The sequence below is a fragment of the Dunckerocampus dactyliophorus genome, chromosome 1 (assembly GCF_027744805.1).
Source record: "Dunckerocampus dactyliophorus isolate RoL2022-P2 chromosome 1, RoL_Ddac_1.1, whole genome shotgun sequence".
Taxonomy (NCBI): domain Eukaryota; kingdom Metazoa; phylum Chordata; class Actinopteri; order Syngnathiformes; family Syngnathidae; genus Dunckerocampus; species Dunckerocampus dactyliophorus.
Genome location: NC_072819.1, coordinates 33,309,061 through 33,327,912, shown reverse-complemented (window position 1 = coordinate 33,327,912; position 18,852 = coordinate 33,309,061). Strand labels below are relative to the sequence as shown.

At 40.6% G+C, this 18,852-nt stretch overlaps 3 protein-coding genes and 2 non-coding genes across 6 annotated transcripts; 2 read left to right on the top strand and 3 right to left on the bottom strand.

Moving 5' to 3' along the window:
• Window positions 1-562: 562 nt before the first annotated feature.
• Window positions 563-3,815, bottom strand: ccdc115 (coiled-coil domain containing 115). The gene is made up of 5 exons (XM_054790680.1): window positions 3,596-3,815; window positions 2,842-2,945; window positions 2,651-2,760; window positions 1,923-2,072; window positions 563-1,759 (listed from the first exon to the last, which is right to left on the bottom strand). Exons 1-5 carry the CDS (start codon window positions 3,713-3,715, stop codon window positions 1,641-1,643), a joined length of 603 nt encoding a protein of 200 aa, XP_054646655.1. The 5' UTR covers window positions 3,716-3,815; the 3' UTR covers window positions 563-1,640.
• Window positions 3,816-5,434: 1,619 nt separating this feature from the next.
• On the bottom strand, window positions 5,435-5,506 carry trnae-uuc (transfer RNA glutamic acid (anticodon UUC)). The gene has a single exon. It is a non-coding gene; the product is annotated as a tRNA-Glu (tRNA).
• Window positions 5,507-6,834: 1,328 nt separating this feature from the next.
• Window positions 6,835-6,906, top strand: trnah-gug (transfer RNA histidin (anticodon GUG)). Its single transcript has one exon. It is a non-coding gene; the product is annotated as a tRNA-His (tRNA).
• Window positions 6,907-8,501: 1,595 nt separating this feature from the next.
• Window positions 8,502-10,838, top strand: ebp (EBP cholestenol delta-isomerase). Of its 2 annotated transcripts, none has more exons than XM_054790143.1 (5): window positions 8,502-8,611; window positions 8,877-9,171; window positions 9,908-9,944; window positions 10,025-10,155; window positions 10,241-10,838. In XM_054790143.1, exons 2-5 carry the CDS (start codon window positions 8,880-8,882, stop codon window positions 10,453-10,455), a joined length of 675 nt encoding a protein of 224 aa, XP_054646118.1. In that variant the 5' UTR covers window positions 8,502-8,611; window positions 8,877-8,879; the 3' UTR covers window positions 10,456-10,838. The 2 variants fall into 2 exon arrangements, with proteins under 2 accessions (XP_054646118.1, XP_054646041.1); XM_054790066.1 differs by having other exon boundaries at window positions 8,596-8,732; window positions 10,241-10,836.
• fkbpl (FKBP prolyl isomerase like) lies at window positions 9,544-18,318 on the bottom strand. Its single transcript, XM_054788808.1, has 4 exons — window positions 18,215-18,318; window positions 17,787-17,952; window positions 17,435-17,706; window positions 9,544-14,994 (listed from the first exon to the last, which is right to left on the bottom strand). The coding sequence occupies exons 2-4, from the start codon at window positions 17,920-17,922 to the stop codon at window positions 14,347-14,349; spliced, it is 1,056 nt and encodes a 351-aa protein (XP_054644783.1). The 5' UTR covers window positions 17,923-17,952; window positions 18,215-18,318; the 3' UTR covers window positions 9,544-14,346.
• Between the last annotated feature and the right edge of the window lie 534 nt (window positions 18,319-18,852).

The window sequence follows — 18,852 nt, the reverse complement described above, 5'->3', positions numbered from 1 at the left end:
AGCAAGTGATCAGCAAAATACACAAGTGTGTGATCCGTAAATCGACCAATATATTTAACACATTCTAACATCATGAGACCAAGACCACATCTAGATCGAAAGTACCTCGCCATTGCAATGCTTCAAACAGGATGTTCTCAGAGGGAAGTGGCCGCTGAGCTTACAGAGACTGGAAGAGTACTGCATGCCTTTCTGTTTGAATTACAAAACTATTCACCTGTTGTGAATTTTGCCATTCAGCTCCATGTTAGAGAACAAGTTGTGCACAAAGTACTGAAACATCAAACTGTTGGACATGCGCATTAAAAAGTTTAGAGGTCAAATAAAGTTCTCCTGTAAAGGTTTTAGTGAATCTTAGGTTCATCTGGAAATTTCACCAGAAAGCTTTCATGATTTATTACATGATACCGGTAGCTCAAATTTTCCTGTCAGCTGGGTTGATGTTAGATATTTTTTAAACTCTACATCTACCAGCTAAGATTCTACTTTGTGCAGTTTTATTTTTTAGGGGGGAAAAAAAATAGCATCATACTTTGATACGGTACATTATACGATGTCAGAAATAGCACTACAATATGTAATTTACGTCCCTAACAGTACTGTCTAAATTCAGTATATCACATTATTAGACACCAAGGTAACAGTAGGTTTTTCCAGAGCCGAAAAGATACAGGTATACTGTACAGGTTTGCGGATACCACCTCAGTGACAAGCCAATGTACCCCAAGAGGTGATGAATTTTAATGATAGTAGCGCACATCAACATTAACAACAACACATATGCTGAAGTATGACTAAAAATCCAACCATCCATGTTCTATACCGCATGTCCTCATTAGGGTGATAGATGGGCTGGAGCCTATCCCAGCTGACTTTGAGCAAAAGGCCTAGTACACATTCAATCACAGGGCACATATAGAAAAACAAGCAATTGAGATTATCCAATTACTGGTAACATGTGGAAGAAAGCCGGGGTAGCTGGGGAAAAACCTACGCACGTACTGAGAAAACATCCAAACAAACTGTGAGGCTGACGTACCAACTACCAGGCCAGTGGTCCCATTTTTAATTTGTGGTTCGTACATTATTTATTATATGTTGTGTAAAATTAAGACAGGAACAGCATCACATTAAAAGCACAAAATGAATACATCTACCATCCACCAGATCGAGCCTGGAGTTTGTTTTTCAGAGAGAAGAGCATAACGTTGCTGTTTGATATGTGTGATAACAGGCAACGTGCTAGCATGATTTAACATGAAGTTGTGCACAGAATGTGCACATTCGCACTCAATAAAGTCATCAACCTTACCTTTATACATTCCCACACAGTTTTAGCATTTGGGAGCAAATATTAAGTGAAAGGAGAACGCTAAAAATACAGTATAGTAGTCTATCTGTGCAACATGGGAGAAAGTTAGCACACGCACAATGGTGCGTTCCAGGACCGTCGAACAAAGTGGGACGGGTCGCTGCTCGCAACCAACAACATAAACATGCAAAAACTTTGGGATACCGGTCCATGGGATGGTGACCCCTGCACTAGGGGTCACTGTGTGGACCGTATGACTAATAGATCTATAGTATTCTAAACAATTGATGCCTCCTAAAAATACACTGTTCATTTTCAGCATCCATTGTTATTCAGCCTTTTCCAATGGGGGTGCTGAAACTTTCTCCTGAATGTGGTCCTTCAACTCCTGTCTGGTGTTTACAATTGCCACCTGAAGAGTTGCAATCTCAGCCGTCAGCTCTATTACTGTAAAAAAGAAGAACCAATTAGGGAGATGGTTTCATTAGTAAGTAATGATGCATAAAACATATAGCAATGGTCAAAAGATGATGTGATATGATTTCTGCTACAGTATGGATTCTCTTCAGACTAAGACAAAATACCATTATTCAGAAATCAAACACGGCACCTTGGTTGAATGATGACTGGGCTTGCTTCAGGGCTTGTGGCACCAAAATTCCAAACCATTTAAGAGGGTTTTGTTGAAGATTACCCCTTAATTCTGCAACTACCTCTTTTTCACTGCTGTCTTTTTTAGTTTTTATTCTTCTTCTGATGCCTATGGGAAAAAGAAAACGAAAATTATTTCAAGGTGGATAAAAAAATAAATGAATACATTTTAAAACCTTTACATGTATAACAGGTCAAATTATTGTACTAGTTTTAGGTATTACTTATTATAGCATTTTGTCGAGTTTTCAGTCTAGTATCTGAACACATCATGCATTCCATTCACAACCTTGTTGGTCTGTAGCATGGGTGTGGCAGAGGTCAACTGGGGTACCATCATTTGATCAGGTTATCGCTTAGATGCTGCTAATGATGCTAATAAAAGCTAGCAGGGGGTCCAGGAAACATAGTTTACACCTAAGGGTCAGAGGAAGCCATTTTCTGATGTAAGCTCTCTCCCCACACAAACCGGCACATAGGAGTGATCTGTTTCTTTTACCATGTAATTAATTTGCATGCAATGAAGTATACGGGTTGCAGTCAGGAAGCCACTCTTGGCCAGACATCTGCAGACCGCCATGCACTCTCTATGTCGTCTGACCCCTTTGCAAAGGTATAATCAACTGCTCAATTTCTGCCATTTTCTTTCTTAGTTAGGATAATTTTTTTTCCACAACACAAACCCACCTTCATCTTGTGGACCAACGTCTTCAACGGATGTCTCATTCTTACACTCAGTATGAGACTTTTGAGACTCTCTTTCAGCGCAGAATTCAATATTGTCATTGTTGAGTGTTCTGTGTACACAAAATGTCACGTCATCACCACCGGTAGAAGATATCCATGGAATTAACAATGAATCAGGTATAGTTCCTCACCTTAGATGGACACAAACCAGTGGCTCCATCTCACTTGCATACTGAAGAGCTGACACTTGTTTGTTTCCCATGGAATATCGTGCCTTGGAAATGGAAAACCATCCCTGCAGAGAAAGGAAGTAGTAAACGCTACATCAGTGGTTGCCAGATTTTCACAGTCCTGTACTCCTTCAGAAATTTGACCTGATGTCATGTACCTTATGTTTTACATAAGGATTGTGGATGATGGGCAAACATCCTTAAAAATGCATTTTTTCCCCATTCGTATACATGTTTGTTTGGTAGATTACTTCTTTCTCTTCAATTTTGTATCATATTTATGAGTGTTGAACCACATCGATTCAAACGAGTGCTTTGAATGTTATGTTCAACTTCAACAACTTAACACGTTCAACTTATCGATGAACCAAAGTCACTATTTGCCGCTATGGAATCTGCTCTAACGTCTTTAATATTTGGGGTAGAGAAGTGAATGGGGTTTCAAATTAAAGTTCAAGTCATGCTTTATCAGATAGAAATAACCACAGACTTGATTTTACATATTTCTAAATGTTTTAACATTCCTACATAATAAATTGTAATGCGTTTACATTCATACATTTACAAGGCATATACGCGCATTTTACTGAGGGTCAACTCAATACAAGAGAACACATCAGAAGATTGTAGACATCTATAAAATAGATCAAATAATGTATTGACGATAAATATAGGATCGCTACATATAAATGTTTTTGCAGCGCTATAGACCTACCTGCTCGATGAGTGTGTTCAATCGTGCTCGTTTTTCTTCCAGTAATTCCAGCTGGTCCATGAAAGTCAGCAGTTTTTCATCCAGCAACAGAGCACGTTCATCTTGTCCAGACACACCCATGTCTACTATTTAAATTTGCTCTTTCATCCTGTTATAACAGAGGCGATAATATCATCGAACAGACGACTGCATACTTTCTGATTATGACAGAGTTAAGCACTTCCGCAAAGGGTCATGTGATAGTCTATCACGTGAAGAGTCCATGTGACGGTTTTTTCTTCTTCTTCTTTTGAATTTCCGGCAGACTAGACGCAACCAAGACGTATTGCTGCCCTCCACGGGTCTTTAGCGCTCGTGACGTCAAATTCTCGCAGAGCCCCACTTGTCATGCTGAAAAATAATACAATATTAATTTAACTAAATTATTAATATTTGTCGATTGAACTGTATTATAAATGTATTTTCTGTATGAGTCCATCGTTTTCAACATTTTTGTAAGTAAAAACGCTGAATGTTCTCATTCCCTGGTGAAATACAGAGAAGAAACCTAAAATGAGGCTGCCTCGAGCTGTCTCTTCTCGACTTGATGTGGAAGCCCAGCCTACCATCCGAGTGCACTCAGTGAATGCACTGCTGAGTTGGATCATGGCTTCCTCCAGTTTCTGTTAGTCAGCATGTCGCAAATAATACAATGATGCAGAAAGATTTATAATACACCATGACTTTCAACAGTTTATGTAATGTCTTTAATGTAAGTGTGATATCATTATTATTGCTAATCGGACAATAAAATGCAAATACATGTCATGCAAAGGGCGCTTGCAGTACTTGCCTCATCCTGAGGGGTGGGGACGTGCATGAGCAGAAAAGTGCTTGGTAAAAAGTAAGAGCACAAATGTTTTTAGTTCATAAAAGAAATATATAAACTGGACTAAGAAGTATTTTAAAACAATTTAAAGTTATTATTTTCACCAAAGTGAACTATTCTCTTCTTTTTCTTGCTGTCCACTTAATGAGCAACCTGTATTAAAGGGCTAATTTGGATTTTTTTACATGAAGTTGTATGACATCCCCATCAGAATTGTAGTCCAATAAGTAAATGAGAGCGTCTTTGTCACGTACACGTGAACGCACAGGCGACAGTGCGCGGGAATACGGCAAGACACAGATATAACGCCGAGCGTTTTGTGAGGTCTGATTTTTTTTAGAAGGCATTTTTGTGATGCAAATGTATTAATCTTTTGAATGCTTATTGTTTTGAGAAGCCAAAGTCTTTACTTAATTGTCCCCAGCAATTAAGTTGAACTACATTCTTCATCACGGAAATCTGACCAGAACTGGATTTAGGAGACCAAGTGGGGGGTAAGTCGCTGTTATTGGACTACAATGCTGATGGGGATGTAATACAACTTCATTAAAAAAAATCCGAACTATCCCTTTCACATAAAAAACACCTCCTCATCAGCCTCTCCGCACGTCACTGCTAAGGTTTTCATTGTCCTTGTATATTATTTGTGTATTTCAATAAAGTTAAAAAAAAGTTATATTTGAAGGTACAGTTAAACGGTCACGTCTACTTGTTTTGGTAGAAACTGCAAGCGAGTTCCCTTAATAGTACAAATTTCCTTTTGGTATGGTTTTCAGTTATTTGATTATTTACATGTGTTTTATGCAGACACAAGTAATACTTTATTTACCTGTATTATCAATGGCAGGAGAAGTGCATATTAATCGTGTATTTGCATATATCTGTATCGCTGTCTGTTTGTATCTATCTATTTAAAAAGCGTCAGGTAAGAACAATAATATTAATTTCAGAGTGTGGAAGGAAAAGAGTCGTTCCCATACCGGGAGTCGAACCCGGGCCGCGTGGGTGAAAACCAGGAATCCTAACCGCTAGACCATATGGGAGACACACAAAATGTCATTTAAATAATATAAATGATATATATAAATATGAATAACACCAACAGCTAAAGCGAAACTAAGGTAGGTTAAAGTAAGGTAAACCAAACTACGATAAGATAAAAAAAAAAAGCCTTTATTAGCCCCACAAGTGGAAATTTCAGGTTTACAGCAGCAGTACAAGTACAAGAGCACAGAAGAGTATGGTACATCGCACACAAGAGCAGATAAAGGGTAAAAACAGGGTAATACAAATCAGACGTTTTATACACTTTATACAGCCATATACTGTACACATGTTCACCAAGTCACAGGTTTACAGTATTTCATTGTTATTGCACTTGTTTATTGCATGGTTAATTGCACGGTTATTGTAGAGGATTTTTTTCAACAGCTCTTATTATAGAGTCTGACAAACTGCAGGAAGGAAAGACCTGCGATACCTCTCCTTCACACACTTTGGATGTATCAGCCTGTCAGTAATGGAGCTCCTTCGTGCAATGAGTGTGTGTTGGAGCGGGTGGAAGTTTTTGTCCATCGTGGAGGACAGTTTGGCTGTTATTCTCATCTTACCCACCTCCTCCACCTGCTCCAGAGGACATCCCAGGACAGAGATGGCCTTCTTAATCAATGTGTCCAGCCTCTTCTCTTCTGCAAAAGTAGGAACGTTCCATTGCATAATTTCCCCACCAAATAAGGAAACTGCTAAATTGCTTTAATCGACTCTTCTACTATTGCCAAAAATGCCAATACATTTGGCAAAATGAAGGCACAAATATAGTTTATTATAACACAACTGAACACAATTTCAAGCTGTTTTATGTCAAAAGTAAATTAGTCAATTAAAATAATTTGGTAATTAACAAGTGATACTTAAAAATACACTGTTAATTTTCAGCATCCATTGTTGTAGTCTTTTCCAATGGGAATGCTGAAACTTTCTGCCCTGCGACTGGCAACGCCTCTCAAGGAAGGTCAGCTGGGATCTGCTCCAGCATACCCCCGCGACCCTAGTGAGGATAAGCGGCATAGAAGATGGATGGATGGATGCTGAAACTTTCCCCTGAATGTGGTCCTTTAACTCCTGTGTGGTGTTTAGAATTGCCACCTGAAGAGTTGCAGTATCAGCAGTCAGGTCTATTACTGTAAAAAAAAGGACAAACTATTGGGGAGATGGTTTCATTAGTAAGTCATAATGCATAAAACATATAGCAATGGTCAAAAGATAATGTGATATGACTTCTGCAATGTATACAATATATTGAAGTTAAACTCACCCCGCCCACTTTCATAAAGATAATTTTTCAGGTTTGCAACATGGCGCCCGGTGGCTCGCCGTGATCGTATAGTGGTTAGTACTCTGCGTTGTGGCCGCAGCAACCCCGGTTCGAATCCGGGTCACGGCAAAGTGTAATTTGGGCGAAAATCTTTTTCAAATTCAAGCGTCTTAATTTACACACACACACGCACGCCCACACACAAGCGTATACTTCACAAAAATACAGAGTCGATTTAGACAAAACATATCGCATATCACTCCTTTGTTTTTCAGTACATTCACGCTGTCAGGACAGGTAAGATTAGTGATGTTGTGTCTCACCGAATTACCTGGTAGAAAAGAACGACTGAAGCATTACTAATCATTGGTTCGACTTTTGAGCTACAAAGAAGGTGGTGACCAAGGACTCTAAATGTATGCGTCTCTAAATCGGCAGCCTCTTCCGTAGTATGCTCTGCGCAGGTTTGACCGCCATGATGGTGAGCAGAATCCAGAAACATTGCATTGTAACCATGTACTCGGCACACTGTTCCGCCATGAAATGCGCCAATAGAGGGTCCAAAAGACCACATTTGTCACGTTTCAGGTATCCCAAAGACAAACACAGGTATGTGCGAAAAAAAACGTTGTAGATTTGGAAGCAGTGGCAGAGCTACGGAGTGGCCAGGGGTTGCCGTACGTGGCCACCCTTGGTCAATCTCCGGCCACCCCCAAGACTGGGGGACAATTTTGACAAACGCGGCTCTGTGGTGCAGAACATTCGTTCAGCCTAACTGCCCTTTCCGCTTGGACGCTTTTCACTGCAGCACACAGCTTTCCTTGGGAGAGCAGAAGAGAGCTGCCTATTTTGTTTTGTTTGAGCTGTCATTAAAACCGCGTCTTGCATGAACTGCAAGCGATAGATAAGTTTTCCATGATTGCTTTGGCCGTTTCCGGTCAAGTTTTCTTACTATGTTGACTTTGACTTAAATTCAGAAGTCTGATTCAGCACATAAACCTGGTGATATTGGACGATCTCTGTAGCAGCATGGGTGGGCATGTAAACCAAGGAGTCTAGTGTTAAAACAGACGTTCCGATCGGGGTCCACTTGCGTATTATGTCCTGCGCGGGTTTGGCCACCATGATGGTGAGCAGGATCCAGAAACTATGGACGTCACACACTGCTCAGCTATTAATTGCTCTAATAAATGATCCAAAAGCAGTGGCTCTCCGACCACTCCACCGGCCAACCAGACAATTCAGTTATCAACTTATTGCCACCCCTATGAATAATGGTCTCACCTTGGCCACCCCAATGAAAAATTTCTGGCTCCACCATTGATTGTAAGAAGGGAAAAAGTAAAATAAAGAAGGAAAAGGTATCTTTTATATAGCTACTCAGGTTTTTATTGACATCTACATGTAGGTTATATTTCGGCACTATAATAGATTTTTACATCTTTATATATATTTGCATATATATTCATTCTGTTCAGTAAATAACATTAATTAATTTCATCAAAGTGTACGCACAGCACATAACTTTATTTTACATTCAACTCACAGCTCGTGAAAACATTGTACAATGGTTTTGCGCCTAGCCCCGCCCACCTCTCTTGCTCACCATCATGGCGGACTTTATTTGCCATGGCGTACTACACTCGGTTCCATTTATTGTAATGGTCTTTTCCATTTAGAGTCCTTGGTGGTGACGTTTGTGTTGAAACATGTATTTTCATTGGCATGTTCCATCATGACTTCTATGTTCCGAGAGGACGAGCCAATCAGCGAGGCTGTATATAATCACGTGCAAGGTGGCTCAGAAAATGGAGCAGTCTGATTGGTCAGCCATGTGAGTTCTATGTTTGAGATTTTGTACATGCTGTATATTGCGTCGGCCACCAGCGGTTGTTTTATAGTAGTTACCTTTTCTTTATGAAAACTTAAGTTGGGAATTTTGCTGTTAATCACTGGTAAGGACATGCACACTTTAGCCTGCTATTTTGTAATTACAGTAAACCTAATGTGTTGATGACCTCAAAAGTTCATTTGTACTTCACAATTTGACATGCAATCTCAATTTATTTTTGCATTTTATTTTTCCTTTCTTGAAATAGGTGATGGATGCCACCTCAGCATCTGGACCTATTCATCCCTACCGGCCCAGGGATCTTGTGATCTCTACCTATGTGGCCAATGATCGATCCATGACAGAGATCCTGGCGTTTCTCTTTTCTGTGTCCGGAGTCTTTCTTCTCGTGACTTGGATGATCACTGGCAGACTGGGCACATGGAGGCGTCTGGCTGTGTGCTGGTTTGCTGTTTGTGGTTTTATCCACAGTGTCATTGAGGGCTGGTTCTCGCTGTACTATGATGACATTCCAGGAGACCAGAGCTTCCTGTCACAACTGTGTGAGTATAAAATCATGTTAGAACTAGATTGATTTTTGTATGAATGCATCAGAGCAGGGGTCCCCAACCATAGGGCCATACTTTACTTGCCACCTCAAGGTCAAAGTTGGGCACGATACGTTAACAAGCTTTCTGGGGCTGCTGAAAAAAACTATCTCAGGCCAATGAGCATAATGGGGAGACAAGAAATCAAACTTCAACCAAAATCAACACTTAAAATATGGTTTTGTCACGAGTATGCAAATGTGCCACACCACTTGTGTGTCCGTTGTGGTTATTTTGGATTAAAGTAAAAAGGAACCATACAGAACGTTCCACAATGGCATTGGATGTTGTTGCTATTTCTGTCCAATCACTTACTGTAAGACATGATTTTTGGCGCTGAATAGCTCCAAAACAAAGGGTGGTAAAAACACGCTGCACCTGTCACTCATGCACATCAAACCCCGCTACTATCATCATCTATCTACAAAACAAACACTAGGCTCGCACTGATGGTAAATCTGTACTTTTTGTGTTGTGTACAGGGTTGACAATAGCTTTAGATTACTACAGTATGGTGTCTGGAGTGCACCTCTCTCGTGCTTTTTTAAAAAAATCACTGGTCTGTCAGAAGTTTGACAGAAACAAGCTGGTCTATGGGCTCAAAGAGGTTGGGGAACATTGCATTAAGGCACCAAAACGTGACCCTTGGCTCGCCCCCTCACAAAAAACTGTTCTCATTTCTCTCTCTCAGGGAAAGAGTACTCCAAAGGGGACAGTCGATATGTAATGTGAGTATATTTGCACACAATTGTAATATAGCTGGTACGATTGACAAATTGTGCACTAAGCATGTTTCGTGTGTGTCTAGAGCTGATAACTTCACTGTTTGTATGGAGACCGTGACTGCATGGTTATGGGGACCATTCAGCTTTTGGGCTGTGTTTGCCTTCTTAACTAACAAGCCCTACAGATTTGTCCTGCAGCTCATACTTTCACTTGGTAAGAAGGGTGCAATTTGTGAAGCAGTTGTTACATTACATTGCAACTAGGTACAGTTCTCATATGTACTGGAATCCCATTCCAGGTCAGCTGTATGGAGCGGTGCTGTACTTCTTCATAGAGCACAGAGAAGGCTACTCTCACAGTGAGCTAGGACACCCCATCTACTTCTGGTTCTACTTTGTGTTCATGAACTTTCTGTGGATCATTATACCACTGTCTCTCATTGTGGACGCGTGGAGACAACTATCAGCAGCTCAGAGACACACCGATGGGACTAAAAAGTCCAAGAAACAATAGGAGGGGATGTGACTAGAGGACAGACTGATACTATACAAGGGACACACACCAAAAGACAAACCTTTGTCTGGATTAATGATAGTGGTGGTTATATAAACAGTGTATAATTGTTACTGTATGTACAGTACAATGTTAGTGATCTTTGTTCAGAAGTACATATTCTGATTGCTACCAAAATAAACAACATTTTACGAACTACAATATGACTTGTCATTCTCATATTGTAGTAATAATACAGTGCAAAGTATTATTAGTAACTAACTATACTATTAGTAACTATTAGTAACTGTTGACATACGCGTTAGATATACAGGGTTATTCAAAAGAATTAACCGATTTCATTCTACCCTCAATCATGTTTTATTTCCGGTCTTGCAAGTGTTCAACGTGGCCACCACCTGCAGCACAGGCAACATCAATACAATAAAAGTATTCTTCCCAGACACGTATCAGCATATCACGATCCGCTGAGTTGATAGCTGTTGTTATTCGATGTTTAAGGTCATCGAGGTTATTGGGTAGCGGTAGAACATAAAGATCTTAGCCAAGCCAAGCACAAAGAGCAAGGTCTTTCCTTTACACACCTACTCTCTTGAAACTGTCAAAACCACGTCAAATGTTCTTCGGAGAGGGTCTATTAATGTCAAATTGCCTTTGAAAAGCATGCAGCACCGTGACAAGCGATTTTGTTTTCAAGAACTCGAGAACGTAGAACACCTTTTGCTGAGAGGTCACCATTCTGAGGGTAAACAAAGAACTGAACGCTGCCGCAGGAACAACGCGACTACAGCGCCCCCGTGATAGCCATTCAAAATGTAGAAAACTCCTTTTTCAAATGGTCACTGACTCATTCCACGACGATGTTTGAGAATTAAAGCAATGTGCCATGAAATTTGTTCATTCTTTTTGAATAACTCTGCATTATATACATGTATAAATATAAACATCTACAGTCATGGAAAAAAAATATTGTTTTTTCAGTTTATTGATCCATTGTAATGCCTGGTACAACTAAAGGTACATTTGTTTGAACACATATAATGATGATAACAAATATAACTCATAAGAGTGTAATTTAAGAGCTGATATCTAGCAACTTCCATGGTTTTCTTGATAACCAAAATCACTTAAGTTCGTACATGAATATCTATAGCACTGTACTGCCAAAAAATTGAACTCTTATAAGCTATTTTTGTTGCCATTGTTATATTTGTCCTAACAACGGTGCTTTAACTTGTGTTAAAATGAACAAGAAACTGAAGAAACAAGGGTGGGCTAATACTTTTTTCCACGACTGGACAGTATATACTCCTGATCAAAATCTTAAGACCTGTTGCAAAATTGCTAGAATTTGAATTTTGCACATTTGGATGAGGTTTTAAGTCGAGCTACAATATGCAAAAGCAAGAAGGAAATAGGCTGTTTATCAGCTGATCAAAAGTTTAACACCACAGGCTGTCAAAGCCAAAATCTGCTCAAAATGTTCATTTTCTGTCAGGCATTCACACTGTCATGCCCTCCTGATGGCTAAATCTAAGAAGCTTTCTCTTTTTGAACATGGTCGGATTGTCGAGCTGCACAAGCAAGGCCTCTCGCAGCGTGCCATTGCTGCTGAGGTTGCATTTTTTGAAAAATCCTGAGCATTATGGAACAAAAAAGTCAAGCGGTAGACCCAAAAAAATCGAAAACTGGCCAATCGAAAACTGGCAGACACTTTTTCACACCATATACAGTGGTGTGAAAAAGTGTCAACCCTTCCTGATTTCTTATTTTTTTGTTTGTCACACTTAAATGTTTCAGATCATCAAACAAATTTAAATATTAGTCAATAACAGCACAACTGAACACAAAATTCAGTTTTTAAACCAAACTTTTTATTAAGGGGGAAAAAATCCAAACCTACATGGATGGCCCTGTGTGAAAAAGTGATTGCCCCCCTGTTAAAACATCACTTGGCTGTCGTTTATCACACTCGAGTTCAAGTAGAAAAGGTTATAAATCCATTTCTAAAGCTTTGAGACTCCAAGGAACCACAGTGTGAGACATTATCAGCGGTGAACCTTCCCAGGAGTGGCCAGCCAACCAAAATGGCCCAAAAGCGCAGCGACTATTCATTCAAGAGGTCACAAAAGACCCCACAACAAAAACAACAAAGAACTGCAGGCCTCACTTGCCTCAGTTAAGGTCAGTGTTCATGACTCCGCCATAAAAAAGACACTGGGCAAAAACGGCCCGCATGGCAGAGTTCCAAGACGAAAACCACTGCTGAACAAAAAGATGATTAGGCTGGTCTCAATTTTGCCAGAAAACATCTTGATGATCCCCAAGACCTTTGGGAAAATACTCTGTGGTATGATGAGACAAAAGTTGAACTTTTTGGAAGGTGTGTGTCCCATTACTTCTGGCATAAAAGTAACGCCACATTTTAGAAAAAGAACATCACATCAACAGTAACATGTGGTGTTGCTAGTGTGATAATCCGGGGCTGTTTTGCCGCTTCAGGAGCTGGAAGACTTGCTGTGATAAACAGAACCATGAAATGGAGAATGTGTGGCCATCTGCTCGTGACGTCAAGCTGAAAACAACTTGGGTTCTGCAGCAGGACAATGATCCAAAACACACCAGCAAGTCCACCTCTGAATGGCTGATGAAAAACTAAATGAAGACTTTGGATTGGCCTAGTCAAAGTCCTGACCTGAATCCTATTGAGATGCTGTGGCATGACCTTAAAAAGGTGGTTCATGCTGGAAAACCCTCCAATGTGGCTGAATTACAACAATTCTGCAAAGATGAGTGGGCCAAAATTCCTCCACAGCACTGTAAGAGACTCATTAGAAGTTATCACAAACGCTTGACTGCACGGGTTGCTGCTAAGGGTGGCCCAACCAGTTATTAGGTTTAGGGGGCAATCACGTTTTCACACAGGGCCATGTAGGTTTGGATTGTTTAATTGTTTAGTTTAATTGAAAAACTGCATTTTGTGTTCAGTTATGTTGTCATTGACTAATATTTGAATTATATATATATATATATATATATATATATATATATATATATATATATATATGTATATATATATAAGGAAAAATGCATTAATAGTACATAAATACATATACCCAAGAGCGGGGGCTTTCAAATGTGGCAGCGTGACACACAGAGAATCACAGCCAATCCCAATTCTACCCCTTAGCCCTCAGTCCTAGGTTTTGCACTTTCACATCAAGCAAGTGGTGTCCCAATTCCCCGTAAGGCAAAGTGATGGGGTGAGGCCTAAGGGCTATACAGCCCCTTTAAATGACAGCTGAAGCCTTCCTTCCATCCCAAAAGTGATTTTCTGGAGCAGACTTTGTGGAGTTTACTGTCAATTAATCAAATAAGAACAAAATAAATCATACAGTACCTAAAATGAACTGATTTTGCCTTTCAACATATATTGAAATCAGCTTAGCAGGTTTGGAAAAATACTGTATATTTTTCTTCTATTTTATTCAAGCTGCCGTCTCCCCTGAAGTCTTCTGGTGCCTCCCAGGCCTACCTCAGTTGCACCACAGTAGTAGTGTTGTAATGCCAGAGAGGATGGGTGTGATGGACAGTACAGTAATACTACATTCTGTTTTATTCTCCATTGATTGCTAATTTTGTAACATCTTTTTGCTGAAATTAAGTTATGGTTAAAAAATATTAAAAACCATCTTTATGTTTCAGTGTCAACACAGCAGCATTATTCATAGTCTGTGGTGTTATGCCCAAATTATATGAGGCATATCTCCAGAACAGTGCACGCCAAGGAGACAAACGAGCACCCCAGATTCACACAATCTAAAAACAGAGCGGTGTGGTTACCAAGTAGCACAGTCATACTCATGATTGGATATTTCTGCTACATAATCTCTAGCTAAACATTTTACTTAGTCTCTTTCCCAACTGTGCGTTTGTCTGCTTCTCTCTACTCGCAATTTCTTTAAGTGCCTTCACAGCAGCTGTGGATTCTGGTTGCAGCTTCAGCAGTTCTCTGAATGCCAGTCGGGCCTCTTCAAGCTCATTCACCATTTGGCAGGCTTGTCCTAGTCGGTACCATGCTTTAGCCCCACCTGGTTCCAGCTGTGTAGCTTTCTCAGCACTTTCCTTGGCCCGCACTGGCTGTTTCAGTTTGAGCTGACACAAAGACAAGTTGGAGTGAAGTTCAGCTTTCAAGCTTTGGAGTTGATTAACTGTAGGAAGGGTTGTTTCATCTTCAGTGTATGTGACTCTTTGTTCTTCTATGTCTTGCTCTTCTCGGTCCACCTCACATCCACGGAGGGTGATGACAAGCTTGAGGGCGCGACTGTAGCTGTCTGCTGCTCCCCACACGTCTCCACTTCTGAATCTCTCCCCACCTCTCGCCTTGTGGGACCTCACCCACTCCCATTTTTCACCAGGTGACATCTGCCAGGACTCTTTTCCTGTTGTGAAAGCTTGGAGCTCCACTGTGGCACATATTTCCTCCACAGGCTGAGAGTTCAACATATCAGCTCCGGAGTTTACCGGAGTGAGTCGTATCTGAGAAGCACAACACAAATGATCAGAACGATGATACCTCCTCTCATTGTGCATGTATGACAATGCATAGTAAAAAGGCCGGACTACAACACTTGCCTTTATAGCAGTTTAGTATTACAGTTGGTATTTGGTGTGATCTGTAAAATGAACATTCACACTAGAGATGTTTTATGCCATTTCATCTTGCTGACAGCTGATGATGAAAATAACTGGTGCTATTACTAGAATGTTTTTCTTGTTTCATAAGGTGGAGAGCTAAATGGGTAAAATGTTTATCATTGTAAATAAATGTGCCGTTAGGACTACTTGAAAGTGAAAGAGTACTGCAAAGCAAACTGATTAAAATTGAAAACATTTGGGAGTAAAACGCAACTACGGCAACACTGACATGGCTTCTGACCCCAGCCACTTGCAGCATCTTGCATCAAATTTACATTTCTCTTGGTGGGACACAGATAAATATTCTCTAAAAGTTTAAAAAGAAGTGGCGAAAAATTCATCCTAATGTTCTGACTAAAAACAAAGTGTGTAAAGAGTGATACACTGATCACACCAGAGTGAAAATGCACTAACTTCTCTGTGTTATATGAGCAGTTTAAAAATATAAATAATAGACAATTTAACAGGGTTTCCGCTGCATGTCATTGATGTGGCGGTGTGCCAATACAAAATAAAAGCCGCCACACCTAAAAAATGAGGGTCTTGTGGCGCATGTTGGACATAATTCACCCATCGGAACTTTATGTGAGTTGGAGTTTCACCTGGGCCCTTATTGTTGAGGGACCCTGGTTTTTCCAGTTGAGAAACATGTGCATTTTGCTCTGTGAGATTGTAAACTCGAGAGGAGCAGGGAAATAAATGTTCCCGGTTGTTGTTCCAATCACTCCGCCTGCGACTCCTTCTTCCTGGCACCACAGTCTCTTTTTAAACTTGAAAACAATTTTAATATAGTGTATGAATGTATATAGATATATGCTATATAAATACATATATAGCTTATTATTTACATGCATATTGACAACAATTAGTTTGAAAACGATTCAAAATATCAGCAAAATGTTTCACTGCGCTTTATTTTGATGCATTCACCGGAATTGCCTGTCTGCCTTGCTGGCACTTGACCAGTGACCAGATACCCGACACGTCTTGTGTTGACTTTCACTTGCTTTGGTATTATTGGGAGAATGAACAATAGTCCGTAAAATGTGTAGTCAATTGGCAACTTGTCACATGCTAAGCCTATCTATGCCACCGTGTGTGTTCGCTCGCGTTTCAATCTCATTCCACTTTCTGGCATTTTTGTGTACGTCTGGCTGGCGGCATCTAGCTAGCTCGGAGCTACAAGTGGCTATTACGTTCATGGGATGCATCAATCATCGACCATCATCACAACTTACTTTTTTAAAGTGCCGCTTAATCTTGCTCTCTTGTTATCATTATAATACTTATGGCTTCTCTTCAAGGCACTAGTTGGGTGTCGAAACAGAACACGTAGTGTGTACAGCTTTAGACAGTGACGCTATCGCAAGGGTTTCCAACAGGTAGCTCCTATGCTAGCAGTAGTTCATCAGCTGATGTTGAGTAGTTCACCAAGGAATATTGTATTTGCTTCATCTCTTAGTATTTTTATACGTGTTCTATTCAAACATGACACCTGTATTTAATGACCAATGAGCACACTGAGGGGGTATCCTGCGAAGCGAGTATAGTGGGTTAGCGAGCTGTGTTGCGTGTTCAGCGAAGGTAGCTCCCTTTTAAAGCAGCTCCATCACCATGGTAACGTAGGCTAAGCGCATAACCTGGTCGGGACCATCTAGTGGTCACAACAAGATACAGCAGTTAGTATTTCATTTTAGCTATAAAATCAAAAATGAAAGTTCTTGCCCCAGTTTTTTTTTTAAATGGATAAGTGTTAATATGTCAAAGTTGTGCAATGTTGAGCGTTGATGAATGAAAAGACTAGCGTATAGTTTTTATAATAATCAGTGTTAACTTGCGAATTCACACGCTGCAAGCTGACATTCCAGCGGTGCTCCCTCGCTGTATTATCGGTGACAGTGTTGCTTTTAGCAGTCATAATCTTTTAGGAACTCCTCATAACGCTCTATAATAATTACGTACTCATTTTTCGTAAAATACACTGGCTAGTATCGCTTCACCTTTCAGCGGAAGTAGAATAATATGACATCACACGACCCCTTTCATGTGAACGCGCACTTCGCACAAAGCCAAAAACCGGACTTGACAAAGTGAGTTGATGACCACCGTCGCGGGACCAATCGAGTCTGATTGCGGATGTTATGTTTTGTCGAGTTGCATCTTGAGCACAAAGCCAGAGTTTGTGGAGCCACTTTTGCCGTATACCCCCCTGAGTGGAGATGTGCTTTGTAAATAAAGTGCCATTTAAATGGGAGAATGGGAATTCTTTTTATATTCATACCTCACATGCGTCCCCAGCTCTCATCCCCTCCACACAGGCTTCTGTGACATCACAATGACCCTCCCCGAGTCGCAGTGTGGTCCAGTCACCCAGCGGGACCTGCAGCACACAGTCCTGACACCTTGGGAACTCTGCTCCTGGAGCATCAAGTCGGTCTCCTTGGTTGGTCTCATCTCCTTTTATAAATGTTCCTGCATCATCCGTATCGGCTTTGAGGTGCACACGGACAAGGCACAGCGAACCCAATCTTGGTTTGTAGCCAGACGACAACACTACATCAGACACAAACACAGAGGGTGAAAATGGAGTTTACCAGGAGGAAATCAGACCAGAAAGAACATCATGCAGGCACCTTCGCCATGATTATAAACTTTATGTTGGCTTCCAGACTGGGTTAGCTTCTTCTGGACCGTCCAGAGGCCCCTGGGACACACCGACACCCAAGAGGTGATCTCAACGCCATCGTGATCACCATTAACTGGATCCATCTCTTCAGTGAGGAGAGGCTAGCAGAGATTCTGTAATAGACAAGTCAGAGAAAAAGCGGCATGTTTTATAGCATGGATATAGCATACAAATGGAATATAATAACCGAGGTTTTTAATATAAAGACGTCCTTTTTTGCAATGAGCTCATAACTAAACAACAAGTCTGGAGAGAGCGCACCAACAACATTGCAGCGAAAGTATTGGTTTCCCCACGATAACTCAAACAGAATTATTCAATAAGTATAACAAGTAAGTCGTTCAAAAAGTATCGGATAATTAAGGTATGTCTTACCTCATCCAACAGATGAATTTGTTCAATATTAGCCAACCCGGCAACCAAATAAAGCTGCGGCCGCTCTTCTTCTTCTGTTGGTGTGACTTCTTCCTCGCTGTTTTTCTACGGTGACTGTTATACTGCACAATACTGCCACCGCACTTCAGATTGTAGACAGCCGCTGTGCACAAAGCCCAAATGGATGGCTCCTGGTGCATTGCTTTTCTCGTTCCAGCAGATGGAAGCAAACACTAGAATGACTGGGAAATTGAACTAAACACAAGGGAAAAGGTGGACCAGAGAATGCAACCGAGAAAAGTTGATGCACCTCAGTAGTTCCATTTCCATTATGTTCGAAAGCTCACACAACCAGAACATTTTGTTAAAGATGTGTGCTACAGACTATAGGTGAGGAACATGATAACAGTAATGTCTTTTGTAGCTGCTTGGACAAATTAAATAAATATTTGGATACCAAATACAACTAGCAGCCAACCTACTGCAGCTGGCTAGAATACAACACAGACCCCAAATCAGTTCAGTGTACAGAGTATCCATAGTGACACACACACTGCCCATGTGTGTGCGTGTGCGTGTGTGAGTGTTTATTGACCTTTGACTTGGACCACTCATGTTTAAGGCTTGTGTGTTAATCT